The sequence below is a fragment of the Lepidochelys kempii genome, chromosome 16 (assembly GCF_965140265.1).
Source record: "Lepidochelys kempii isolate rLepKem1 chromosome 16, rLepKem1.hap2, whole genome shotgun sequence".
Classification (NCBI taxonomy): Eukaryota; Metazoa; Chordata; order Testudines; family Cheloniidae; genus Lepidochelys; species Lepidochelys kempii.
The window spans coordinates 15,799,743-15,827,389 of NC_133271.1; the positions used below are offsets into that span (position 1 = coordinate 15,799,743).

The window sequence follows — 27,647 nt, forward strand, 5'->3', positions numbered from 1 at the left end:
CACCCCCAGATCCTGCAGGCCCAGACCCACAACCTGCATCTTCCCCCCCCCCCGCAACTCCGATCCTGCAGCCCTGGACCCACAACCTGTAGCCCCCCCAGTCCCTCCAGAGAGACAGCTCCCTTCTCTCCCTGAGCCTGCAGCCACAGCCCCCAACCCCGGGCCGCCACCCCCCAGATCCTAGAGCTCCGGCCCCACAGCCTGCAGCTCCCAGCCCCGCTCCTCCAAGACCCTCGCTGCAGCCCGGTGCCCAGGAGGGGCGGGGGCGCCTGTCACAGCCTCAGGCGCAGGGGAGGAGGGAGGACGCGGCTCCTCCTGCCCCAGCCCGCGGGAGGAGCCGGGCCGGCGCTGCGGGCTGCAGCATGACCACGGCGGAGGCGAAGGACTATCTCCAGCGGGGAGCGATCCCGCAGCTCTTCGAGGTGAGGGGCGGGGGCGCCGGGGGCAGGGGACGGGCCCTGGGAGCTGGGGGGCTGCGCCCCGCTCTGCGCTGGGAGATCCCAGGGAAGGGACGGGGGTCCCAGGCTCTCCCGCTCCCGGGGGCAGCTCCAGCCCTCTCTGGGTACCCCAGACTCCAGCCCCGGTAACCCCTCCCCTCCCCAGCTCCATGCCCCGTGTACCCCTCCCGTATACCCCGTGCCCCTGCCTTGCCCTCCCCTTCACCAACCCTCACACGGTACCCCTACCACCCTCCCGCTATCCCTCCCCTCATACCCCGGTCCCCTGCCTGCCACCCTCCCCTCCACCTCCCCTCACACATCCCGTCCCCTGCCACCCTCCCGCTATCCCTCCCCTCATACCCCGGTCCCCTGCCTGCCACCCTCCCCTCCACCTCCCCTCACACATCCCGTCCCCTGCCACCCTCCCGCTATCCCTCCCCTCATACCCCGGTCCCCTGCCTGCCACCCTCCCCTCCACCTCCCCTCACACATCCCGTCCCCTGCCACCCTCCCGCTATCCCTCCCCTCATACCCCGGTCCCCTGCCTGCCACCCTCCCCTCCACCTCCCCTCACACATCCCGTCCCCTACCACCCTCCCGCTACCCCTCCCCTCATACCCTGGTCCCCTGCCTGCCACCCTCCCCTCCACCTCCCCTCACACATCCCGTCCCCTACCACCCTCCCGCTATCCCTCCCCTCATACCCCGGTCCCCTGCCTGCCACCCTCCCCTCCACCTCCCCTCACACATCCCGTCCCCTGCCACCCTCCCGCTATCCCTCCCCTCATACCCCGGTCCCCTGCCTGCCACCCTCCCCTCCACCTCCCCTCACACATCCCGTCCCCTGCCACCCTCCCGCTATCCCTCCCCTCATACCCCGGTCCCCTGCCTGCCACCCTCCCCTCCACCTCCCCTCACACATCCCGTCCCCTACCACCCTCCCGCTACCCCTCCCCTCATACCCTGGTCCCCTGCCTGCCACCCTCCCCTCCACCTCCCCTCACACATCCCGTCCCCTGCCACCCTCCCGCTATCCCTCCCCTCATACCCCGGTCCCCTGCCTGCCACCCTCCCCTCCACCTCCCCTCACACATCCCGTCCCCTACCACCCTCCCGCTATCCCTCCCCTCATACCCCGGTCCCCTGCCTGCCACCCTCCCCTCCACCTCCCCTCACACATCCCGTCCCCTACCACCCTCCCGCTATCCCTCCCCTCATACCCCGGTCCCCTGCCTGCCACCCTCCCCTCCACCTCCCCTCACACATCCCGTCCCCTGCCACCCTCCCGCTATCCCTCCCCTCATACCCCGGTCCCCTGCCTGCCACCCTCCCCTCCACCTCCCCTCACACATCCCGTCCCCTACCACCCTCCCGCTATCCCTCCCCTCATACCCTGGTCCCCTGCCTGCCACCCTCCCCTCCACCTCCCCTCACACATCCCGTCCCCTGCCACCCTCCCGCTATCCCTCCCCTCATACCCCGGTCCCCTGCCTGCCACCCTCCCCTCCACCTCCCCTCACACATCCCGTCCCCTACCACCCTCCCGCTATCCCTCCCCTCATACCCCGGTCCCCTGCCTGCCACCCTCCCCTCCACCTCCCCTCACACATCCCGTCCCCTGCCACCCTCCCGCTATCCCTCCCCTCATACCCCGGTCCCCTGCCTGCCACCCTCCCCTCCACCTCCCCTCACACATCCCGTCCCCTGCCACCCTCCCGCTATCCCTCCCCTCATACCCCGGTCCCCTGCCTGCCACCCTCCCCTCCACCTCCCCTCACACATCCCGTCCCCTGCCACCCTCCCGCTATCCCTCCCCTCATACCCCTGTCCCCTGCCTGCCACCCTCCCCTCCACCTCCCCTCACACATCCCGTCCCCTGCCACCCTCCCGCTATCCCTCCCCTCATACCCCTGTCCCCTGCCTGCCACCGTCCCCTCCACCTCCCCTCACACATCCCGTCCCCTGCCACCCTCCTGCTATCCCTCCCCTCATACCCCGGTCCCCTGCCTGCCACCCTCCCCTCCACCTCCCCTCACACATCCCGTCCCCTGCCACCCTCCCGCTATCCCTCCCCTCATACCCCGGTCCCCTGCCTGCCACCCTCCCCTCCACCTCCCCTCACACATCCCGTCCCCTGTCACCCTCCCGCTATCCCTCCCCTCATACCCCGGTCCCCTGCCTGCCACCCTCCCCTCCACCTCCCCTCACACATCCCGTCCCCTGCCACCCTCCCGCTATCCCTCCCCTCATACCCCGGTCCCCTGCCTGCCACCCTCCCCTCCACCTCCCCTCACACATCCCGTCCCCTGCCACCCTCCCGCTATCCCTCCCCTCATACCCCTGTCCCCTGCCTGCCACCCTCCCCTCCACCTCCCCTCACACATCCCGTCCCCTGCCACCCTCCCGCTATCCCTCCCCTCATACCCCGGTCCCCTGCCTGCCACCCTCCCCTCCACCTCCCCTCACACATCCCGTCCCCTGCCACCCTCCCGCTATCCCTCCCCTCATACCCCGGTCCCCTGCCTGCCACCCTCCCCTCCACCTCCCCTCACACATCCCGTCCCCTGTCACCCTCCCGCTATCCCTCCCCTCATACCCCGGTCCCCTGCCTGCCACCCTCCCCTCCACCTCCCCTCACACATCCCGTCCCCTGCCACCCTCCCGCTACCCCTCCCCTCATACCCCTGTCCCCTGCCTGCCACCCTCCCCTCCACCTCCCCTCACACATCCCGTCCCCTGCCACCCTCCCGCTATCCCTCCCCTCATACCTCTGTCCCCTGCCTGCCACCCTCCCCTCCACCTCCCCTCACACATCCCGTCCCCTGCCACCCTCCCGCTATCCCTCCCCTCATACCTCTGTCCCCTGCCTGCCACCCTCCCCTCCACCTCCCCTCACACATCCCGTCCCCTGCCACCCTCCCGCTATCCCTCCCCTCATACCCCTGTCCCCTGCCTGCCACCGTCCCCTCCCCTCACACACCCGTCTCCTGCCACCCTCCTGCTATCCCTCCCCTCACACCCCCCGTCCCCTGCCACCCTCCCGCTATCCCTCCCCTCATACCCCTGTCCCCTGCTTGCCACCCTCCCCTCCCCTCCCACCCCCTGTCTCCTGCCACCCTCCTGCTACCCCTCCCCTCATACCCCTGTCTCCTGCCACCCTCCTGCTACCCCTCCCTTCATACCCCTGTCCCCTGCCACCCTCCTGCTATCCCTCCCCTCATACCCCTGTCCCCTGCCTGCCACCGTCCCCTCCACCTCCCCTCACACACCCCGTCCCCTGCCACCCTCCCGCTATCCCTCCCCTCATACCCCTGTCCCCTGCCTGCCACCGTCCCCTCCACCTCCCCTCACACACCCGTCTCCTGCCACCCTCCTGCTATCCCTCCCCTCACACCCCCCGTCCCCTGCCACCCTCCTGCTATCCCTCCCCTCATACCCCTGTCCCCTGCCTGCCACCCTCCCCTCCCCTCACACCCCCTGTCTCCTGCCACCCTCCTGCTATCCCTCCCCTCATACCCCTGTCCCCTGCCACCCTCCTGCTATCCCTCCCCTCACACACCCCGTCCCCTGCCACCCTCCCGCTATCCCTCCCCTCATAAACCTGTCCCCTGCCTACCACCCTCCCCTCCACCTTCCCTCACACCCCCGTCCCCTGCCACCCTCCTGCTATCCCTCCCTTCATACCCCTGTCCCCTGCCTGCCACCGTCCCCTCCACCTCCCCTCACACACCCCGTCTCCTGCCACCCTCCAGCTATCCCTCCCCTCCTACCTCTGTCCGCCACCCTCCCCTCCACCTCCCCTCACACATCCCGTCCCCTCCCACCCTCCCGCTGTCCCTCCCCTCATACCCCGGTCCCCTGCCTGCCACCCTCCCCTCCACCTCCCCTCACACATCCCGTCCCCTGTCACCCTCCCGCTATCCCTCCCCTCATACCCCTGTCCCCTGCCTGCCACCGTCCCCTCCACCTCCCCTCACACACCCGTCTCCTGCCACCCTCCCGCTATCCCTCCCCTCATAACCCGGTCCCCTGCCTGCCACCCTCCCCTCCACCTCCCCTCACACATCCCGTCCCCTGTCACCCTCCCGCTATCCCTCCCCTCATACCCCGGTCCCCTGCCTGCCACCCTCCCCTCCACCTCCCCTCACACATCCCGTCCCCTGTCACCCTCCCGCTATCCCTCCCCTTATACCCCTGTCCCCTGCCTGCCACCCTCCCCTCCCCTCACACCCCCTGTCTCCTGCCACCCTCCTGCTATCCCTCCCCGAACACCCCCGTCCCCTGCCACCCTCCCACTATCCCTCCCCTCATACCCCTGTCCCCTGCCTGCCACCCTCCCCTCCCCTCACACCCCGTCTCCTGCCACCCTCCTGCTATCCCTCCCCTCACACCCCCATCCCCTGCCACCCTCCCGCTATCCCTCCCCTCATACCCCTGTCCCCTGCCTGCCACCGTCCCCTCCCCTCACACACCCATCTCCTGCCACCCTCCTGCTATCCCTCCCCTCACACCCCCCGTCCCCTGCCACCCTCCCGCTATCCCTCCCCTCATACCCCTGTCCCCTGCCTGCCACCCTCCCCTCCCCTCCCACCCCCTGTCTCCTGCCACCCTCCTGCTACCCCTCCCCTCATACCCCTGTCTCCTGCCACCCTCCTGCTATCCCTCCCCTCACACACCCCGTCCCCTGCCACCCTCCCGCTATCCCTCCCCTCATACCCCTGTCCCCTGCCTGCCACCGTCCCCTCCACCTCCCCTCACACACCCGTCTCCTGCCACCCTCCTGCTATCCCTCCCCTCACACCCCCCGTCCCCTGCCACCCTCCTGCTATCCCTCCCCTCATACCCCTGTCCCCTGCCACCCTCCCACTATCCCTCCCCTCATACCCCTGTCCCCTGCCTGCCACCCTCCCCTCCCCTCACACCCCCTGTCTCCTGCCACCCTCCTGCTATCCCTCCCCTCACACACCCCGTCCCCTGCCACCCTCCCGCTATCCCTCCCCTCATAAACCTGTCCCCTGCCTACCACCCTCCCCTCCACCTTCCCTCACACCCCCGTCCCCTGCCACCCTCCAGCTATCCCTCCCCTCCTACCTCTGTCCGCCACCCTCCCCTCTACCTCCCCTCACACCCCCTTTCCTCTGCCCCTTCCCCTCACACCCCCTGTCCCCTGCCACCATCCATCTACATCCCTCCCCTCCACCTGCTCTCACACCCCCTGTCCCCTGCCACCCTCTCCTCTACCTCCCCTCACAGCCCCTGTCCCCTGCCACCGTCCATCTACATCCCTCCCCTCCACCTCTCTTCATACCTCAAGGCCTCCAACAGCCTCATACTACTCCCCTCCCCTCATATACCATGCCCTCCAGCAGCACCCCTAGTCCCTTCTCCCTTCATATCCCTGGGCCCCTTCCCTGTTCTCTCTCTCACCGTGTGCCCTCTCCCCTCTCTCCCTTTTTACCAGCAAGAGTGACCCTGTAGAAAAACATTCAGTCCAAGCCATGTACGAGTGCAGCACCCCCTCTGCCCCCCACAAACATGGCTCTCAGTGCAAGGGCGTGAAGGGGCAGGGGTCTCCTGACCCTGGAGCTCCCATGCAGGAGCCCCCGAGTGCCCTTCCCGGCGCTATCATTGATGCTCTCTATGGCCTTGGGCGAGTCCCTTCCCCTCTCTGAGCCTGGCTCCCAGCGTATAAGGACTTCCAGAGGGAAAATCCCAGGCCCTAACGGGCCCTTGAATGCACAGAGAGCCTCTAGAGCGGGTGGCTGGAAGCTGAAGCCAGACAAATCCAGAGGAGAAATAAGGCACCATTATGTTAACAGTGAGAGTGATTAACCATAGGAACAACCTACCAGGCCAGTGGTGGGTTCTCCGTCTGGTGAGGTTTTCAAGACAAGACTGGACACCTTCCTGGAAGATGTGCTTTGGTTATTGGGCACAACAGAGGGGTAACTGGCTGCGCTTCTCTGGCCTGGCTCCTACAGGAGGGAAGACAGACTGGGTGATTAATGATTTGCGACTCTAAAATCTTTGCCGAGCTCTTGGCGATTGCCTGAAGACAAGAGCTAAGGATTTATTATTCTCCAATGGCAGAAGACACTTCCGGACGGGGCCCATAGCAACATGCAAATCTCTGTCTCCCAGCCTGGAGCACTCACCGCTCCCAGGCCTATGCTCTCTCATGCAATGGTGCTTTGAAGCAGCTGCTTTGAAAGGAGCCATGGCACTCATACCCCTGCAGTTGCCTTTGATCCTACCAGGTGCACCCCTCTCCCCCCAACACAGGCTGTTTGTTCCCGTGGCTGGGCTGGAGCGTTCGTGCTCCCCCCCGCCCCACATTTTGTTCCTAGCTGCTTCGAGTGGTTTGAGGCGCTTGCGGCTTCTCATCATGGCTGTTAGCAAACACTGATGTGGAAACGAGCGAGCTGTCACTCATTAATATAACAAGTGAGCAACATTGCCAGCAGCGCCAGCCCCAGTGGGAATCAAAGCAGGTGATCTTCCCACCTGCACAATAGTCCCCCTGGACTTTGCTGCCGTTGGGCCACAGGGCTGTAGGAGACCCTGTGGTCATGTGGCTCAGAGACGGCACTTGTCTCTCATTCTTGCTCCTTAGTTACCCCCGGGAACGTCATGCAGTGGTGTTGCAGGACTAGCAGCCCTTGATACCACACACTAAGAGAGACACAGGTGAGCTGAGGGGTTGGAGCAGGGGAATCCAGACACCTGGGTTCTCTTCCCTACCTCTTCTATTGGCCCTTTGCCTCCTTAGGCAAGCCAGGTCACTTCTCTATGCTTCTCTCTGTAGGTACCTGCCTCAGCAGGCTGATAAGAGGATTTGTTAGTGAATATTTGCAGAGTGCTTTAAGGATCCCTGCTCCGCTAAGCACTGATAAACTAGGGCTGGATTCCACCACCGTCACTCACGCCAAGTAGAATCTTATTCCACTGTTCTCCTGAGTTCCTTCCACGGCGTGAGTGGCAGAATCTGACCCACAGCCAGCGTGCCGGAGCTGTGTCTCTGGGATGGCAGTGGAGGCGGTACAGTCACGTCTCTGTGCTCGGAGGCTGTGCGCTAGCATGGAGAATATGGCAGGTGGGTCATGGCTCAGTTCGGCGGGCCCCGCACCACCGTGCTTTGCGAGAGCAGGTGCTGTGAGAGTGGAGGCTACACGGTGCTGGCCGCCAGCAAGCAGCGGGAACGTGGTGTACCAGTGCTGGAGAGAGGGGCCTGGACGCTGAGCTGTGATAGCACCTTTCCTCAGGGTGGGCCAGTGTCATTAGCTCTGTGTGACAGGCGGGATCAGCCCTATGGCTCCAGCGAGCCCAGTGTCAGGTATTTGCAGCCATCAGTACCAAAGGCTTCAGAGGAAGGTGGCCCCTCACCCCTGAGCACAGCCAGGCCTCGCTCACTGTCTCCTTGGACTGCAACATATGCAGATGTCGAGCACAGTAAAACCACGGCACCCACCAGTGTAATGAAAGCATGAGTCTCTGAGCATAAACACGTGCCAGGACTTGGGCTATAGTGTCCTGCTAGGCTCCTGGAGGGACAAGCGCCTCCCTCATCTCCATCCTTCCTCCTAGTACACCAGAACCATGAAGCTCTCCAACAAGAACAGGCAGAGGTGATTCCAGCACTCCACAGATTTCATTGCTGCCCCTGCTCTGCAGAATCTCACCCCCCAATTCTCCCTCTCTTTTCCCTGCTGTCTCTCACCCCACCTTGTCTGACCTGTGTCTGCTTCCTTCCCAGAGCATGCTAACAGGCTTGATGTATTACCACCCTGAGGACCCCATTGACTACCTGGAGCGTTGCTTGCAGAAGGTCCGGGAGCTGGGTGGTCCCGAGAAGGTGCAATGGGACACTTTCATTGGCCAGGAGCGGCGGACCTTACCCCCCATCAATGGCGGGCAAGGGAAGAAACCTATTTTCTGGACAGGTGAGCTGCATCTTGAACTGGTGTCTGTTCAGAGTGAGGGGGGATCAGGGGCAGGACTGCTCGTGAGCAAACTTTCTCGGGGGCCTGAGTACGTGCAAATGCACACAGATCCCAGTGCACATGCGTGAGCACGTCTGCCCATGGGTTGGCACAGGCTTGTGTGCACCTGCACATGCCCGGACACATACCTGTTGCTCAGCTGCATGTATACCTGTCTTAGCAGGCTCATCCATGTGTTCACACCTATATCCCTATGTGCCACTCAGGTCAGCTCCTCAGTGTATCAGCACTGTAACCACCTGAGTGGGCCGTGTGCAGTCCACTGCAGCTGATGCATTGCCCCTGGTTTCTCCTACAGACCCCCTTGCAGGGCCATACCGCCGGTATGGGTGCCTGCCACCCATCCAGAGCCAGTTCTCCATCGAGAGTGACTCGGACATGACAGAGTCCACTGGACTGATCCAGGAGTATGACGTCTTCAACCCCAGTAGACCCCGCCCCAAAATCATCTTTGTCATTGGTGAGAAACTTGCTTTCCTGCAGCTGTGGGATGAGCTGTGCAGTTTGGGTAATCCCTCTAGGGAGAGGCGGAAGAATAAGTGAGCATGGGAGAGCGAGAGGGAGGGGAGAAGAGAGGCAGAGGAAGGATGGGGAGATAGAGATGAGAGACAAATGAAGAAACATACTGTAATCTCCAGTGATTTCCCTATTAGACAGCCACATACTAAGGAAGAGGACAATTTGCAAGCCTCAGTTTCCACATCTGTAAAATGGGCATAATGCTGTGCTGCTTTGCTGGGGGCTGGAAAGGATTAATTCATAAATATGTGTTAAACACTTTGAGATCCTGGAATGGGAGGTGCTGGAGAAGGATCATTATTCCCCTAAGGATGGCTTCTTCTCCTCTGTTTCCCCACCATTCCTGATGAGTTTGGAGGGCGTTTGGTTGTTGTCAACATTATATACGTTGTTGCTAGCGTAGCTATTTTGGGGGAAATGGCCTCTTACCCCTTTAATGTCAGCAGCCAGCTTGTCCCCACACTTACATCGGTGGAACTCCACTGGTTTCCTCCTGATTTACTCTAGTGTAGGTGAGAGAAGAACCAGGCCTTAGTATTCAATGGTGGGAACTCAGCTGCCTTATCAGAGGCTCCTTCATCAGTTCAGTGAAGAAACCCAAAGCTGGTTAATCCCATATTGGGGAATTGACCCTGGCACCTCTGTGTTGAATGCGAATGCTGCAGACAACAGAAACAGGTGCTTGATAAATCCCATGAATATCTGGGGAACCAGGAGTAGAACCCGTGTTCTCTTGCTCGAAGAACACAGCAATTACCACTTGAGCTTTTCCTGAGCTGCTAGTAGGTAACTTACTTGCACACATGTACCCCTTGGGGAGAACCTTGGCAGGGCAAGGAAAGAGCCTCTTGGCCAACGCTTGGGGATGCTCAGGCATGGATGCCTCTTTGACCCTCTCTTGCTTGGCAGGGGGCCCTGGCAGCGGGAAGGGCACTCAGAGCACCAAGATGGCCTCCCACTTCGGCTTCGTCTGCATCTTGGTGGGTGAGATCCTGCGCAACCAGCTGATCCACCATGCCACCAGCGACAGGAAGTGGGAGCTGATCGCCAAGATAATCGCCAATGGGGAACTGGCCCCACCAGTGAGTCATGGCCAGAGCTTTCTATCACTCCTTCAACGCAGCCTGAGGGGGCATCCATCCAGGCCGCAACAGACTCCCTGCCTTCTGCACTCATGGTCCTGAGGCCTCTTCTGGCAGCCTCTGTCTGGTCAACAGGACCCTGCCGGCTTGGGGCAGATGTTTCATGGCCCCACAGCCTGCTTGGAGAGGCACCAGGGAAATATTTTCCATGCTCTGCCCTCCCACTTTTGCTGAGTTCATGTCAGTGGCTGCTCCCAGTGCTGGGACCTGGGACACAACACTTTCATGGTGGGGAGTCCTGTCTCCCATCGATCTGGAGCTCGTAATAGCACCCTTGGTGATGTCCACAAGATAATGGGCAAAACAGTAGCCTGTTTCGGCCACCCAGTGTCTCTGTTGGGTCTTGTTTGGCTATATCCTCAGGAAAGGTGGTGGCCGGTCAGCCTTGGGGGCCCAAGTATTGAGCTATCCACGGGCTAGCAGCTGTGCAAGCTTCCCATGCTACCCAGCCAGGCTGCTTCTCTCTAAGGTCAAGAGGGGAGTGTGACCCGTGATGCCTAGGGCAGCCTCACTGGAAATGCCAAGGTCAGTGCAGGCTGCAGAGGGAGAGCAGATACTCCCAAGCCTGGGCGGTAACACTGAAGTCAAACTCCCTAACCAGTCACAAACTGCTTCTGATCTCTCCCACTGGTTATCAAGAAGCAAAAAAGAAATCACACAACCCCCTTTATTGCATTCCCATTCTTTGGCTCCCAGTCAACACCTAGGTCCAGTACAATGAGAAGTTATTTAAAAAACTCTGCTCACATATACAAAATGTCACAGCCACGTTACCAGGTCAGTATAGGTTTGGATCTTACCCAAAATACCACGCTGCCAGCCAATCCTTTGGTGTCTAAAACTAAAGGTTTATTATAAAGAAAAAAGAAAGAATAAGGAGAGAGATGTTAAATGGTAAAACAACGTACAAAGTACAAAGTACAAAGTAAAACAACGTACAAATACGTACAAAGACTTCAAAATCCATCAGGTTCCTCGCAGTATTGGTGAGTTTGCTGGCTTGAAAGTCCCTCTGGAACACATCCACAGCTTGGATGGGTCATTCAGTCCTTTGTTCAGAGCTTCGTTTGTAGGAAGGTTACTCCAGAGGTAAGAAGCAGGCCTGAAGACAAGAAGCAGGACTGAAGACAAAATGGAGAAGATGCAGCTGCCTTTTATAGTCTTTTGCCATGTGGCCTGTGCTTCCTTTGTTCCAAACACAAGCTGCCCAGCATATGGCCTGGAAGCCTTAGAGTTCTGTCCACAGACATGCCCTTGCTGAGTCATAAGGTGTAGCCCTTGAACCTTTCAATGGGTTCACTGTACGGTTGATGTTCCTTGGTGAGCCATCAAGCAGGCCCAGAAGCATGGCACAAGTTTTAAATACAGACATACATACATATCTATAACTCCTAATACAAAGGTGATACAAACAAGATTATCATACTTGCCAAATTATAACATTTTTGCAGATACTTGACATGGCATATCTGGCACAACTCATTGCAATTTTACAATATTGGTGTTCATAATATCCTAACGTGCCCCCCAAATTCCATACAGCGTCACAGGGAGTTACGGAACCATAGCCCAGTTAGGTGTCTCTGCTGAGCCTGCCAACAAGGGGACAATTAGTGTCAATTACAATGGTGGGTTTTGTGCTCTCAACACTGTTCCATCAGGAACCGGACTGAGACCCACCAAACTCATGTCCCATAGGCCATCTGGCAGCCACCAACTGGGAATGACTTTTGGGTTCCTTCTGAGCCGGGCTGGGTTCAGCCCAGTGGCCTGTAGGTGAGAGGCTCAGTCTCCATCCCCCATTACGAGCCCCTCGAGAGGTCTCTTTGCCTTGCAGGAAACTACCATTGAGGAGCTGAAGCAGCAGTTCATTAAGCAGCAAGACGCCAAAGGCTTCGTGGTGGATGGGTTCCCCCGGGAGATAGGACAGGCCTTCACCTTCGAGGAGCAGGTGAGGTGCAGCTGTGGAAAAACAAAGGGGCTTTACAAGCCTTTGCTGTCCATCCTGGGCTGCCCCTTTCCCTGTGCCCTCATCAGGCACCAGCTCCCTGGGGCCTTCTCTGAAGGGGTGTCCCTCTCCTGGCACCCTGTGCCCCGGGCCTCTCCGAAGAGCATCCCCACACCTGGCACTATATTCCTTGGACATGCTGCTTTGTCCTTTCCTTTCTCTGGTTATTGCATGTTGGCCGAGCCCCTCCATGCTGCCCCCTCCCGCCCGGCCTCAGGACGTGTGCCCCAGCTCCAGGCTCTGCTCTCTGAGGACACAGGGCACGGCTTGGCAAAACCCAACTACACAGAGGACAAAGACCGTTGCTCTCGGTGACCCTTTGCTGGCCAAAGACAGGTGCATGGCTCAGTTTCCCCCTCCTCTCCTAAGACACACACCTGCCCTGGGTGCCAGCCTGGGTGCTCTGGAGCTGCCATGGTAGTGCCGCTCCTCTCCGAGGGCATGTCAGGCGCCCGCTGTTATTCCCGCACTGCCGAAGGACGATGGGAGCCCGGCCAGCCCTACAGAGGGAGGAGTAACATCTGCGCTCAGGGTCCCAGATGGGATCATGATCGACTCACTTCAGCCCAAGGGTCCTGGGAATGCCTGGACCCTTCTAGTCCCTGAGGGACAGGGCGTCACTGATTCAGGGATGCCACGGGGCTCTTCAGACCCCTCTGTGGGATGGCAGGACTCATTGGAGACCTGCAGCTCCTCTGTGGAAGGGGGGCGTGTTGATGTGGAGGGGCTGGCAGCCATTAGAGTCCTTTGCTGATGGGGTCTCAGCTCCCAAGGAGCCCTGAAATCCTCAGAGCCCCTGTCAGGCCCATCAAGGACTCCCCAGAGCCCCCTGTAGGGAAGGGATCACCACTGTATTGCCTCTGAGTGCTTGTCTCTCTCACTGGCAGATCGGCTCCCCAGACCTGGTGGTTTTCTTGGCCTGCTCCAACCAATGTCTCCGGCAGCGTCTGGAGAAACGGGCGCAGGAGCAGGGCCGGCCGGACGATAATGCCCACGCCATTGACCGGAGGGTGGAGACCTTCAAGCAGAACATCTCGCTGATTGTGAAATATTATCAGGAAAAGAGCATCATCGTCCGGGTAAGGCTCCGTTGGGGCAGCCTGCGCCTGGATTGGGACACAGCCTTTCCCACTGAAGCTGGTCTAGTTAGTAGTCCCAGACACCAACACTTGCACAGATCCAAGCCCTGGGTCTTGATGTCCTGGTTACCAGCTTGATTTAGGGTCCTGACACATACTGGGTCCAGGTCTCTGGTACTGATCACAAAGGGTAAGCATGGGACATGCTCACAGGACCCTGGCACTGACCTGCCTAATGTGCACTATGGCCCTGAGGTCTCGTTCTTCTGAGATGCAGGTGGGATTCACTGTGGGGGAGTCCTGAACCCCAGCGTGGAGTGGAGTTCCCGGTCTCCCTTCCCCCACCACACCCCTCCCCCACCCCCAGAACCCGGCTGATGGCTGTCTCGGTCTTCCCTCTTTCAGTTTGACGCAGACAGAGAGGAGGAGGATGTATTTGGTGACATCAGCGCCATGGTTCAGGAGCGGCTCTTCCCGCATGGCATCAATACAGCAGGTGAGAGCAGAGCCCCTTAGGTGCACTCAGGACAACTGGCCAAGGAAACTGGGCTGCTTCCGGGCACACAGACCCCTGGGAGTTGTAACTCCGTGTCCAGATGGGACCCGCCCCGGCCTGCTCTGCACAGGGCGAGCCCCTTACGGCCGGCTTTCGGAATCTGAAGTAAATTTGGGGGCTCCCGTCCCCTCCTACTTGTGCAAGAGCCATGGCATAGCTAGCGGGGAGGCGATGGAGGTGCTCCGGCAGTGATGCACCCCAGAGTCTTTGTTCCCTTCGCGGGAGTCCCTGCAACTTGGAGGCAGCTCCGGCCCTTGGATTGCGTGAGCCCCACAAAGCTGGTGCGCTCCTCCCCCTGCCCCACCTGTCTCCCTGCCCCGCCGGTGCTCTGCAGTCCGGCTTGTGTTGCTGATTTCTCTGGGGTTCGCCCAGTGGCATCATGAGAGAGGTGGGTGGGAGACTTGACCGCTGACTTCTGCACGGGCCAGGGAGCAGCACTCGGCTGAGCTCAGGGCATCCAGCTGTCCGGGTGATCCCCAAAACCCTCTAGTCCCTAGGGAATCAGCGCAGCCTAATGGTTAGAGCCAGGACGTGGGAGACGAGAGGGCTGACTCTGTACCTGGCCCTGCCATCAACTTTGTGTGACACTGGGCAGTTCCCCTCACCTCTCTGCTTTCCCCAGTCTGTACAATGGTGAGAATGATACAGACCCAGCCCACCAGGGACTGCGAGGGCTCTTTAATGAGAAGGTTTTTTTTAAAGGCACAAAGATACCTTGGGCACCCAACCGCCATTGAAAATCAATGAGACAGGGGCACCTCAGTGTCCTTTGTAAGCCTCCCCCTTGGTGCAAAGTGCTTTGATATTCCCAGGTGAGAAGGGCGGTGTCGTTGTTCTGGTCCCTGCGTGCAGTACGAGGGAAGAGAAGGGAGTGTCTATCTGCCCGCTGGAGGAACAGTGACTGGCAGAGACCATCGGCCCTCAGAAGCCCCCACCGCACTGTCCACCGTGGCCGAGCGGGGCCGGGTCGCCGGGGTGACATTCTCATCTTGGGGCAGGCTCCATCCTTGTGGAAGCCTCCCCCACCGTTCTCTGGGGCATGACACCACGCCAGGCGAGGGCTCTGCAGATTTCGCTGCCCTCTGCTTTCGGGGCGTCTCCGCTGGGAGCCGGAAGGGGAGTCCATTTCCAGAGGCAATGGGGAAGAGTCGCCTAAAGTAGCAGAGATCCCCGGGATGCTTTTAACCCATTCCAAGACATGCCTCATCCTGTGGGAAACAGGAACCCGAATACCCCGTCCCCAGGCTCATTCCGAGCGCCTGACCTCACCTCGGTGTCTGGCAGGAACAAACCAGCAGGGATGAGCCCATCTCTGCACCAGGCAACACAGAACCCCAGGGTGATTTTTGCACAAGGCTGGCATGGAGGGCATTGCACCCGCACAAGTGCCAGTGGAGGGATGGAGGGAAGCAGCTTGTGCCTCCTCTCTGCATAGGCTGTTGGGGTCCAGGCAGCTCATAGCACAGGCTAGGGCAGCCCCAAGGCTGGCAGACTCTCTCATTCACAGTGCCCCCCGCCATCCAACCCACTAACCAAACACACAGCTGTTCCCCTAGAGTCTGAAAATCTCCCCAAAGACCCCACTTCCTGTAGCTACCCAGGAGACACTACTGCCAAGTGCAAAGCACCTTAGAACATGGGGTAAGCCATACTACCTCAATAGGGAGACTGAGGCACGGAGGCATCATGTGACTTGCCCAAGGTCACATTGCAAGCCAATGGCAGTCCAGAATAGACCTCAGAGCTCTTGACGCCCAGGCTGGTGTGCTGCCCACTGGGCCATGCTGTCTGCAGTACATAGTCTGTGCATCTCTGCCTCCTCCTGGACAGTTTGGAAAGGATCTATTAATGTGGCACCCCTTCTCCCGCCCAGGCATCTACCCTGCAGGGGCTTCCAGCTCCTCTCTGATTCTTCCACCATCATTCCCACTGTTCTAGCTTGCTGACGATGCCCATGTGCCCACACACACACACACTATGCACGGACCCTGGGCTAATCTCACAGCGACATTGAGCTCATCCCCACCCACGCCTTTTAATATCTGCGGCAGGCAGCCACTGTTGCTCTGCAGGGCCCTATTGATCAGCCCTTCAAATCTCCCACTCACTGTGCAGTGTAGCCTTTTGCAAAGCAATCCTAAGAGGGTGCCAGAGCTCAGAGGTCCCTGGGTCCCTGCAGCAGCAGTCTGATCCTGGAACAGATTGGCACAGCTGGCTCCGATGACCCTGAGAGGAACACGGAAACGCGTGTATAGTGGGTGGAAGGAGCCAGGGATGGGATGGGGGTTTCCTAAGGTACAGAGGGTTAGTTATGGCTCTGATAGACAACTGCACTTACGGATGCTGATCTGACAAGACTTCAAACCCGTCCCATTGCTAGCACTCCCCCTGTGTCCCCCTGTCATCCCCTCACCCCCACCCCCTGAACCCTCGGGGTATTTGACATGGCTTCCTGGTGACTGTTTATCTCTCTGGCTTAGGGTCTCCACAGTTGGCTCTGTTAGACTCGCCTTATGGTGCAGACAGAGAACATCCTCAGGAGGAAGATGAGGAAGGGCAGGTAAGGCTGCAGTGACGCTCCCCAGGCCCCAGCTAGGAGCCTAAGGGAGATGCCATTGGAATTTCCAGGCCCGGGATTGGAAATTAACAAAACTTCCTCTTGAAGGGTCAAAAACAGGAACCAGGGATGCTCCCGTGGGCCTGTGGAAACATACTGCAGAGTCCACATGCTGGAGCCATCAGCAGCCAGTGGGCTGAGGTCAGGAACAGCCGCAGCACAGAGCAGGGAACAGAGAATGCAGGGTGGGCGGTGAGCACCAGGAGAACGCCAGGGGAGGAGAGAGTGGAGCAGGTAGAGGAGGGAAAGGGAGCGTAGGGGGATAGAGAATGGGGAAGGGGTGCTGCTGGACGGGATCCCAGGGAAGAGAAGCGGCGATGGATGGTGAGCCCCAGATGGATGGGCCGAGTACGCCTGACAATTCTAAGCAACTCCCTGGTGGAGGGATGGAAGGGGCGGGAGCCCTGATGTGGGTCTGTGTGTGTTATGGTGCGTGAGCTTTCTAGGAGATGGGAGAGGAGACTGGCTACCGGGAGAGCCGTGGGGCGAGTAAGCAGCTGCAGGCATGTGGTGCTTGGGGAGCTCGGAAGGGACTGCAGTTTGACAAAGGGAACATTTAACATCGAGCTGGGCTGCTGTGGGCCGTACTTTAAACCCTGTCTTACCACGGCTGCAGCTCCCTGATTGTGAGACCCCCTCACTCACTTTTTTCAGACCACTTTAGGCACTGTGCATGCACAGGGGGGCTAGCCCATCCCTCACACGGCGTCAGCTGTGCTGAGCCGGGCAGCTGATGCTGTTGTACCCGGGTCTGCTCCAGAAGGATCCTGGCTCTCATCAGCGCAGCGGGGCCTGGGGGAGTGGGCAGGATGGCTGCTTTTTCACCCCCTGCTGATTCCAGATCACCTGCATCATGCCAACCTGGGGGCCCTGTTTGGCTGAGTGGGTGTGGAGGAGATGGAGCAGCGCTATGCTGCGTTCACTCTGCCCTAAACCCACCCTGGCCTGCAACCTCCTTTTCCTGAGGAGACTAGCCCTGCGGCAAACGCCTGGGGCAGGCTGGACAAGCCTCCCCCACCAAAAACAGTCCATGTGGGGGCAGGGAAGCCTCCCCCATGACAGCCCCAAGGCAGCAGACAATCCCCCCGACCTGTGGTCCCAGAGAGAGTCAGTTAAAGCCAGCCCTGGCCTCTGCCCATCTCTGGCTCATCCACCCTGGGCCCTGCTGCTGTGTTGACTGCAAGCCCGGCTGAGCGTCAGGGGCCTAGTTCCTGATCCCAGCTGGTGAATTGCCCCCAGCCACCAGCAAGGAGGGGCGTGTGTGGGTGGGTGTCAGGCGGGAGGCAGAGCAGCTGGCCTGAGCCATCACTGGATTGTCTGGGAGACAGAGGTGCAGCGTCTTCAGGCTGGGCTGGTTTAGCTGGGGCAGGGGAATTAATTCCATGGGGCCCTTGTCTTGGGGCCGCTGTGGGACGGGCTAGCCCTCAGTTGTGCAGCTTCCACTTTGGAGCCTGCCCAGAGGAAATGGTTTCTAATGGCTCCGCATCCAAACGCTGTCATTGCTTGAAAGACCAGCCTGGGATTATAAACCACCTCCTCCCTCTTCTTCCTGCCCACCGGGGTGGTTCCTTCAGGCTTGCCTCACACAAGATTGCAAGCTACTAGAGGCAGGGACTGTCTCTTGCCATATGTCTGTACAACACCTAGCACAATGGGGCCCAGAGCTGGCACCCGGCTGTTCTGATGCCTCCGAGGCGAGGGGCTGTATTAAGGCACAGGCTCAGTAACTGTTATGCTGTCACTGCTCGGCATCACTTCTTGGCATTCAGAGTAAGTGAATACACACAACAGAAGTAAATAAACAGTGAATAATCCAGGAGTAATAACTCAAGGTGCTGAGTGGCCTTTTTCATAGTATTCTATATACACCAGGGACTTGAGCCTCGCAACTCCCCTAACTACTATCCCAAGGGGAAACTGAGGCACGGGGAAGTGACTTGCCTGAGGCCACACAACAAGGCAGTGGGCAGAGCTGGGAATGGAAGCCCAGTGTCCTGCTTCCTTCTTCTTCATGCTTCCTTCTTCCACCTGGACACACAAGCAAAAGGGAGTAAGACGAAGAAGATCCTACAGCAGCATTTTAACAGCTGCGCTGCCTGGTACACTGGATGGCTCCCCCATCTGGTTCTGCTGCCCCCATGCAGTAGGCAAGGTCTTTGTGGGGTTGCTTGCCCTGGTGCTGCAGCAGGGCCCAGCAGTGCAGGGGTTAGCTCCCCCAAAGCACTGTCCCTTGTTTGGGTGCAGTTCTGGAGGGGAGGGGACAGGAAGAGCTATTTTCACCTTCCATCAGACGAACAGATAGGTCTGAGCAAGGAGACCCCCTTATGGTCCAGAGTGGCTGCTGTCTGAGCAGCAGCACGTCCCCGGATGGAGCTGTGCTGTGCCTCTCTGGGTGCCTGGCAGATGGCAGGAAGAGGCTGTTGTAGCCAGAGTATTTTAGCCACACCTGCAAAAAATGCCCCACTTGGTGAAATAATGAGCTCTCCCGCTTAGCCTGAGCATGGAGCGGTTTGGTCTGCCCCCCCCTTCTCCCCCCAGGATGGTACTTCCTGGGGAGGTGCGGGGGGTGGGGGGGGATTTCCAGACAGTTCCCAGGGGTGAGTCCCCACTCGCCACATCACAAAAGCTGACCTCCCCCGGGGCCAACCAGCACATGGAACAGTTCCCCCTTGAGCCCTAGAGGGGGTCCCCCCAGGGCACATTTGCAGGGCTGCATGTGGGGAAAGCTTGCCCTGCTGCTGCTCATGCCACATCTGATCTGGGGATCAGTGCAGAACCTCGCCCCAGGGCTACCATACCTGCCCCCTGCACTCCAAACAGGGCTGGGAAGGGGGTCAGGAAACGGCACTTCAGCCTCCTTTGTGGGTGCAAACGTGCTGGGCCCCCTTCTGGCCTCAGTCACAGAGCTGCAACACTGCAATAGCCCTACAAGCTTCAGGGGACTCACCCTGGATGACAGGCCAAATTCTAGCCCTGCCTGTTGACTTCAATGGGAGCAGGATTGGGCCCCAAGACCTGAGCTGAGCCTGGCCCCATTCTCCCTGCTGTAACTCCAGCACCTCCAGCCAGCTCCTCTGTGCTCTCGCTCTCACTGGGCTCTTTGTCTGCACCATGCACTCCCCCCTTCTCCCCTAAATCATTGCTATGCAGATCACATCCCTGGGAGTCAGGTGTCTCTCTGCTGGCTCAGCTCAGAGGCTGTGAGAAATCTCCCTCCCGGCATGCAGTGCGAATGACAGTGTTATATGTAGAGTAAAAATAGCCAGGGAGGACATGCAGGGCAGCTGGCTGCACAGAACCGGACCTGGTTGCTCTCTGCCCCCTTGCACTTCTGCATCCCAACACTGAGAGGTCAGTACGCAAAGCCCCCAGGGCCTGCGCAGGAGGGCAGGGGAACAGGGTTTTGCTGGGTTTTGTTGGAGGGGAGGGTTGCTTTGGACCCCTCCCGGCTGCTGCTCAGAGTCTTGTTTTGTTTCCCATCTGCTCTCCCGCCCCAGGAGCCAGACGGGGGGGTGGCGGGACGGTTATTTGGCTTGTGAGGCAGCTCGGGGCGGCTGCTGGCCCTGGCAGACTCTGTCCATAGCTGTTTGTCACGGGCAGTCCAGATTCCCAGCACTCCCCGGGCGAGTTGATGTTTATCCCTTTGCTGGCTGCTCTGCACACGTGCACTGGGTGTGCGTCTGGGTTTGCCTGTGACTGTGGTGAAAGCTCCAGTCTGGAAGTGAGGACTTCTGGCTTCTGATCCCAGCTCTGCCCTGGCCGCACAATGACCTTGGGCAGGTCATGTGACTCCTGTGGCTCAGTTTCCCCATCTGGATGACAATACCTACCTTCCCCCACACCCAGGCAAGTCGGGAGGCTTAATTAAGATTGTCAAGGGTGCCTTGATTTGCGCAGCTGGACTCTGCAGGAGCAATGCAAAGTCTATTATTCCTGGTACCTGCTTCTGACTTTGGGCCGGGCTTCTGGCGTGTCCATTGTGTAGGTGGTGCAGCGTGGCTGAGCTCTCTGCATGCCTGCAGGAGTCAGTGCATGCGGGCAGTATTGGCTGTGCCTTGTGAGTGTCGGCCTGTGGTAGCGGGTGGCTTTGCTGCTCCCTGTGTGTGTTGTCTGCCTGGTTTAGTGGCTGTCGGCTCTCCTTCCACTCTCTAGGCATCTCACCAGTCTGGACACAGGACGGGTCCAAGAGTGGAACAGCCATGGGTGTAGCAGGTTTGAAGGCTGTTGTTTTGACTGAGCTGTGGGAAGCCCAGAGCAGGGGGTGTTACAGTCAGAACAGAGGAGTCTTGGTGGAGCTCTGTGGGGCTCTGGGTTGAAATGAGGGGGTTGGGGATTCCAGCTTGGGATTGTGGGGTGTTGGCCGGGCTGTGGTGGGAGAGGGGCTCCAGGATAGATGACGCTGCAGCTCCGGACTGAGGTGCATTGGCCAAGTTGGGCAAGGCGAGGGGCTCAGGACGGGACTAGCTGGGTAGGGTTGCAGGTCAGGATCAGTGAGAAGTTGGGAAGTTTGCAGTCTCCCTGCACTATACTAAGAGCCCCTTGCTGTCCTAGGCCCTGAATTCGCTCACTGGTGATTGGAAGAGGACTCCCCAGCCACACACCCTGCCATCAAGTGGAGAGAGAGTGGCTGGCAGGACCCCGCCCCCCTGCTAGCACTTCCCAGTCTTCCTTTGCACAGAATTCCCAGCAGGGGTGCTGGGACAGTTTGTATAGAGGGGTGCTGAGAGCCATTGAATGGAACTGTAAACCCTGCATTTGATGGAAACCACTTACAGCCTGGGGTGCTACTGCACCCCCAGTTCCAGCACCTATGGTTCCCAGTTCCCAGCTGGGTTTCACTGGGGTTATCTTGGAAAGAGCCGCAGCTTCCCGACGGACAGGGCCTTGTGCTTTGCAGTCAGGTGGAGGAGGAGTGTGGAAGTGGATATTGTTCTGTGGAGGCCCAGAGCCAGGTTCATTGCCACCTGGAGACATTTGGAGTTGCTTTTTAATTTCTTCCCACCAGTCAGATGGCTGTGGGGTCAGGGCAGGTTACCTGGAGGTGTTGAATCGCATGGGGCAGTCACCAGCAACTGTCAATGTGTTTAGGTAATAAGGATGTCAATCTACAGGGAGAGGTGTATTCATTTGGGTTTGGGAGATGATGCATGTGTGACGAGTTCCCCCGGGGTGCCACCTGAAACTGGGGTATCACTGAGTTCCCATGACCCACCAGCCTGGGCTCCCTCTCACACTGTGCTGGTGTGACAAGTTGCTAAGCTCTCCAAGCTTGTTCTTTAAATCAGCATACACATAGGTGGGGACACACCCAGCTGCAGCTGCTCACAGATGCTGGGATCAGCTCTGCATAGGAAGACTCAGCTAAGGCACCTCCCCGTTCCCAAGGCGTGCACCCTCCTCTAGAATGTAAACCCAAAGTTATACTGTCTTGCACTGCACAGGGAACTGTACACCGTAAGCTCATAAAATTCACCCCCTCCCTCAATGTGGAGAGAGATATGTTTTCTGCCCCAAGTTATAATGTCCACACACTGGTTTTAGACAAAACAAAAACAAGTTTATTAACTACAAAAGATAGATTTTAAATGATTTCAAAGGATAGCAAACAGATCAAAGCAGATTACCCAGCAAATAAACAAAAACACAATCTAAGCTTAATATACTAAAGAGATTGGATATGAGTAGCAAATTCTCACCCTAATTGTTAATTTAGGCAGTTTGCAGAGATTCTTGAGGGCAAACTGCACTTGTTTGCAGCTTAAAACGCCAGGCATACCTTTCACAGGCTTGAAACCCGTCTAGCCTGGGTTCAGCCCTTCTCCCCAGTTCCAGTCCTTGTTCCTCAGGTGTTTCCAGCAGTCTCCTTTGGGAGTCAGAGAAGAATCCTGGTGATGTCACTCCTGTGCCTTAAATAGCTTTTGAATATGGCGGGAATCCTTTGTCTCCAGACTTAGTTCCCACGCCTTTCAGTGGAAAAAACACTGGTATTCCAAGATGAAGTCCAGTACCAGGTGACTTGGTCACATGTCCCTGTAGGGTCACATAACTCGGAGGCTGTTTGTAGCGTCCTCAGGAAAACTTCCCAAGAAGGCTCCCCAGAGGGAGATTAGCATCTTCTAAGACCTGTTGTTTTCCCTAATGGCCCTTCCCAGCCAGCCATCTAGACTGATTGCATTCTGTCCAGTGGGCATTCCCCAGGTGTAAACACATTTGTAATAGAGGCATAGACCATATTCCTAACTTCAGATACCAGAATGCCGCATGCATACAAATAGGAGAATCATATTCAGCCAAGCATAACCTTTCCGATGACATCTCCCATGACCCATCTTGTATAAAACACCTCATAGTTACGCCATAATCATATCATAACAACATCTCTATGAAGAATATGGGGCTTAGGGTCACAGCATGTTCTGAGCCAGGGATTGCAGAGCCCAGACAGAGCATTCCCCTGGCTTCTCTGCTACCAATACGTGGTGGATGCCAGACAATCAGCTGGCAGGGAATCAGAGTATCAAGATAGAGTCCATGCATCCAAACATCACTCTAACCGGCAGGTACCTCAAGGGCTCCTGGCTGCAGGGCTAACCATGCAGCACCATTCCTGAGAACTACGGTGGCTTTTCAAAATGGAAAAATAGTGGAGCTAGTCATTGGTAGTATGGCTGCACCCAGACCAGTCAGGAGCAAGGCCACGCCGTGCTTGGTGCTGTACAAACACATGGGAAGAGACAGGCTCTGAGCTTACAGTGAATGTGTGACTCTGTATGAATGATCCTGCAGCGTCTGCAGGCTGGGACCACATGGCCTCTGACAAGCCCTAGCTAGTCTGAAGATGGAGATTGATCCGTTTTTGAACAGGAGTCTCTGACGGGGTTGCCTGTGACAACAAAGCACTGGACTCAGTGACCCAAGAGGTCCGTTCCAGTTCTGTGTTCCTAAAGGTGATTCTCAAACGATTCTCCCTCTGCCTAGTCTTATCTGCCTAGGGGTGTTGGTTTTGTACCGTGCCCACCACTGTGGTACCTGGTCTGGGGATCAGCAGTGGTTGATGGAGCCTTTGGTGGCATGGGCAGAATGGAGCAGCGTGAGAGCTGTGTGGTGAGTGTTGGGAGAGGAAGGGGGCTATCCACTGGCCTTTCTCCTATGGCACAGTCAGTAGAGTGAGGTAACGGCAGCCTACCGCCCCCTGCAATTGCTGATACCCATGGGGGGGATGCCGTCTCCACTCTGTGGGCTCCATTATTAGAGTCGCTGGCTTGATCGCATTGATCCTGTGGGGCCCTCACCTCCCTTTCCACTTGTCGGCTCCAATGGGGCACTCAGCCCCTCCAAGGATCGGTCCCATAGATGCACTCCAGCTCTGACAGTGTCGGCGCTGCTCCGAGGGCCATTCCCACACGGGGGAGTCGCCCGGTGGCCCAGACTCAAACTGGGGAGCAGCAGGACCCCAGGGGAGGTGGAAAGGCCCGGCATGCATGGGAGAGGAGGGAGGGCAACTCTCCCAAGTGCCCTAGTTACAGGGCCCCACCTAGCAAACAGACCCTGACCCACCACCAGAACACCCCAGCCCAGAGAGGGTGAGGCACACGGGGCTCCCACTTGCCGGATACAGGGAAACAGATGGGATCTGAGCTGGCACAGCTGCCGACTCTGATGAGCACTCTCGGCTTCAGGGCAGCAGGAACCCTCGGTCGCCTGCTCTCTAGGTTAATGTCCCTGCTCACCCTGGCCCTGCACAGCATGTGAAACCAGCCTGCCTGGTCAGGGACCTGAGGTAACGCCTAATGAACAGGGATACTCCCCGGGCAGACAGGGTGGCTACCCCCAGGCCGTGGGTGGGGAAGCAGAGGCAGGTAGATGGAGCGTGACCGGCCCAGCCTGTCCATAGCAGAGCCAGGCACAGAACCCAGCTCTCTTGAGTCCCAGGCCCCGGCTCTAACCGCGGCATGGCATTGTCTCTGGCGCTCAGCGGCATAGCCTGAGATGCAAAGGCTGCAGGGCCCCATTGAAGGCCAGCAGGCCTGGTCTTGCAGCTCCTGAAAGCCAATGGGAGCTTTTGCTTTGGCTTCAGTGGGAGCGGGGGCAGGCCCGTGGCTCTAAGGAACAGGGGAGGGTGGGGGACGTGGCTGCGGCAGTGCTGGGACATCACAGGAAGTGGCTCTTGCCCCTAGGAGGGGTGAGCTGGCAGCACTGGAAACCCCACCTCTAACGTGCTGCCCCCTTGCGCTGCTCTCTGGTGTGGGAGGGAACCGGGGAGGGAGAGGGGCTGAGGGGGCTACGGGCCCATTTTGCTCAGATGGAGAGGTCAAACCACAGCTCTGTGCTCAGAGCCTCCCTTCTCGGGGCTGAGCGAGGCCTGGCTGATGGAGGGGAGAGTCTAGGGGTGTCAGACAGGGGGCTGGCTACCCTGCCATTGCAGCCTGCTGAGCTGAAGGAGCACAGATGCTGCCAGGCACCCAAAGGGCTATGTTGGGCATGACACTGATCTGAGCCAAGAGGTTGCTTGTCGGGGCATTTTAGGATTAAACCTGCCCTGGAGCCACCAGTGTTTGGAAGCGCCTCTCCTCCCCCAAATATTGCCCTGCAACCCTAGCTGGAGCTCTTTTCTCCAGCCTCCATGGACTCCTAGATTCCTCCCCACCCACCGAAAACAGAACTGTCTCCTTAGCCTCCCCCATCGACTTCCTCCCGGTGCCCTCGTGGGCCCATGTTCAGCCTTGGCATGAGCAGATGCAGCTCCAGAGGAATTGCCCCTTAGGGCTGGATGAGGCCCAAGGCCTCACTGACCTCTCACTTTGGGCCCCTCTGGTCACAGGGCAGCCCCCAAGGGCTTCATGGGGCTGAGATGCAAGCTGGAGGGCAGAGGCTAGTCCCTGTGGAGCTGTTCAACGCGCCAGGGGAGCTGAGGGGCCGCTATTTCCACCCTCCTTTGGGTTGCTGCCACCTTTGCCTTCCTCTGACTGACTGCTCATGGGGGAAAGACTGTGATTCTAGCTGGCTGCTCCTTGGGGCCGACCCCACCCTGGCACAGGTGTGGACGTGACCTCTGCAGGATTTATGCCTGGGCCATACTTAGAACCCCAGAGCAGGCTGAAGCTGAAGGGCACCTGCCCTTTTTAGGCATGGGCTGGGGGCTGTAACCGGACCTCTGTTCTTCCCCACTGAGGCTGGGCCTGCCCGGGGGAGGAGGCGTTAGCTCTGGAAGGGCATGGATCTATTTTAGGGATGGGCTACCCAAGCTGTTTTTCATGTGCTCCCTAATGCGCAAGGCCTTTTCAGGCTTTCCCTACATTGCTGGGCATGAGGGTGGCCCTGACGTGCCAGGCAGGTTTGCTGCCCGTAGGCGATAAACACAGGTGAGCAGGAGGGGATTGGGCCCTGGGATGCCCCCTAGTGGCAGGAATAAGTGAAAACACAAGACTGATGAGGAACCCAGAACCCTTCTCCGAGCACCTGGATCCCATCTTACTGAAGGGTGAGAGCTGCAGTTCTGTGCACTGGGGGCCAGTGGGGGTGGGCCACTATGTCCGAGGCTGGGGGACTCCTGTAGTTGGGTGAGGGAAGAGGAATGGCTCTCTGTGGGGGCTGGGCAGCTGCGGGAGTGTGCCCAGGAGGTTCAGCAAGTTGGCTACTGCGTGTGGGAGATGGGTGGGGAGGACGGGCTGTTCTTTGTGCGGGGGGAGTCCAGGGTTGTGTCTTTGCTCTTCATACACAACAGGGGAGGCAGAGGGCTGGTTAGTCCTGTCCCCAAACATGCCAAACGGCACACATCCTGCTGCGCTGGCTGCTTCTGAAAACATACAACATCCACCACTAGAGGGCTTGCGAACTATCCAAAGGGACACTGCCCTGTTCCTGCACACTACAGACTGGAGTAAGGCCCTGTCTGCATCAGGGGGAAGCGCGGTTTGCACCAATGTAGTTGCCCTGGTGTCAAAGGGCATTTACACCGACACCCAGGGTAAGCTGCACTTGTTCCACGCACGCGGGGCGTCCCCTCTGGTGCAGCTGCATCGGCATAATAACACCAGTTCAATAACCCCCAGGGTAGACCCACAGTCAGGGGGTGAAAATGGGAGCAACTCCACCCTCACTCCAAATGCATCGGCCTTCTCTCCAGTTCCCCCCTTCCCCCCAAATGCTTCTCTTCCCCATGCTCCCCCTAGTGTTTACATACCTGTATTGCATTTACTCACTCTCCATTCAACACACATTAATTCAACATTGCTGCAAGGAAATAGGGCCATGCAGTGACCAATGTGTAGGAATCCTACAGGCCCCCACCAGTTTAACTCAGGGTGGAATTTGGGCCCTGTACCTTTAAGAATTTGCTTATTTGGGTGGACTGTCAATCAGATGTGTTAACTTCCTGCAACAAAGGAAGCTGAGAGCTGATGAGATCTGGTCACTGAGCAGCGCAGGGGCAGGTAACAACAGGTGTCCGATGTAAGCATTATGTTTCCAACCTAAGGTGGCTGCATCGTAAAGCTGTCAGGCCAAGATCATTCCTGATGTGACACCCAGGGGTTAGCTTGGCCCCTCAGTGGAGTAAAGTCAGCTCTACTCAGGTGCTCTGTAAGGGTGGAGCCTTGATCAGGCTGTGCAGGGGGCACAGTAGAGGCTGGGTCATATGACTTCCTCTCTGATCTCTGGGAAAGGGAAGCTGTGAATTCTGGAAGTGAGGTCTGAAGCGTGCAAGGTCTGTGTGAGAGAGAGCATCCCTCGAGGGGGTTCCTATCACAGGGGTGTGGTGCCGGGCTCACTCATGCATACACCAGTTGGCTCTGTTTCTAGGTGAACGCAGCGATGCCAGCTCTGGCAATTTTATCACAGGATACCTGGTGTTTTTCTTAAAGCCCCAGGTCTTGGAGTCATGTGATTAGATGAGAATCTCAGTTTTTGTTTGTTTGTTTGTTTAAAAAGCCAGTTTCCAGCTTGACTGAAGAGAAAAGCTTGAGAACATGAATCCAAATGCCGCCCAATGGCTCAGTAACCAAAAGACAAAAAGACCCCAACACTTATGATTTTAAAAAATCTCATGACTTTGAAGGAAATCGTCTTTTTTGGGGACCTGACTCATGATTTATGAACCCTTTGGACTGGCCATTCTAGGCTGGAGAAAAGTGACACAAGTTCTCCCTGCATGTCAGAGAGGTTTGAACAGGGGCTGGATGGGTCTGCTGGCACTCTTGGTGATGGTGACTCTTTCTGGTTTGGGGGCTAATACCCAAACAGGCACTTCAACCTCTTGAGGTCCCTTTCTAGCCCTACATTGCCAGG

General features: G+C 58.4%; 1 protein-coding gene and 1 long non-coding RNA gene across 8 annotated transcripts in view; one reads left to right on the plus strand and one right to left on the minus strand.

Annotated features, from left to right (window-relative positions):
- The first annotated feature begins 259 nt into the window (after nucleotides 1–259).
- AK1 (adenylate kinase 1) overlaps nucleotides 260–27,647 on the plus strand; it is a 44,995-nt gene continuing 17,607 nt past the window's right edge. For 2 of the 7 annotated variants that reach the window (XM_073313946.1, XM_073313945.1), the window contains exon 1: nucleotides 19,586–19,712. Coding sequence is in view for 5 of the 7 variants with exons in the window: in XM_073313939.1 (XP_073170040.1) it covers nucleotides 363–422; nucleotides 8,194–8,380; nucleotides 8,739–8,900; nucleotides 9,869–10,041; nucleotides 11,939–12,052; nucleotides 12,997–13,188; nucleotides 13,594–13,684; nucleotides 16,225–16,304 (1,059 nt within the window). In the remaining 2 variants the exon portion in view is untranslated. Of the gene's footprint in view, nucleotides 423–8,193; nucleotides 8,381–8,738; nucleotides 8,901–9,868; nucleotides 10,042–11,938; nucleotides 12,053–12,996; nucleotides 13,189–13,593; nucleotides 13,685–15,130; nucleotides 15,999–16,224; nucleotides 16,305–19,585; nucleotides 19,713–20,053; nucleotides 20,208–27,647 lie in introns of those variants that run through there. The other 5 variants (XM_073313939.1, XM_073313940.1, XM_073313941.1 and 2 more) reach the window with 5 other exon arrangements.
- On the minus strand, nucleotides 10,941–19,538 carry LOC140899098 (uncharacterized). Its single transcript, XR_012155217.1, has 4 exons — nucleotides 19,309–19,538; nucleotides 18,303–18,389; nucleotides 15,853–15,970; nucleotides 10,941–12,063 (listed from the first exon to the last, which is right to left on the minus strand). It is a non-coding gene; the product is annotated as an uncharacterized lncRNA (long non-coding RNA).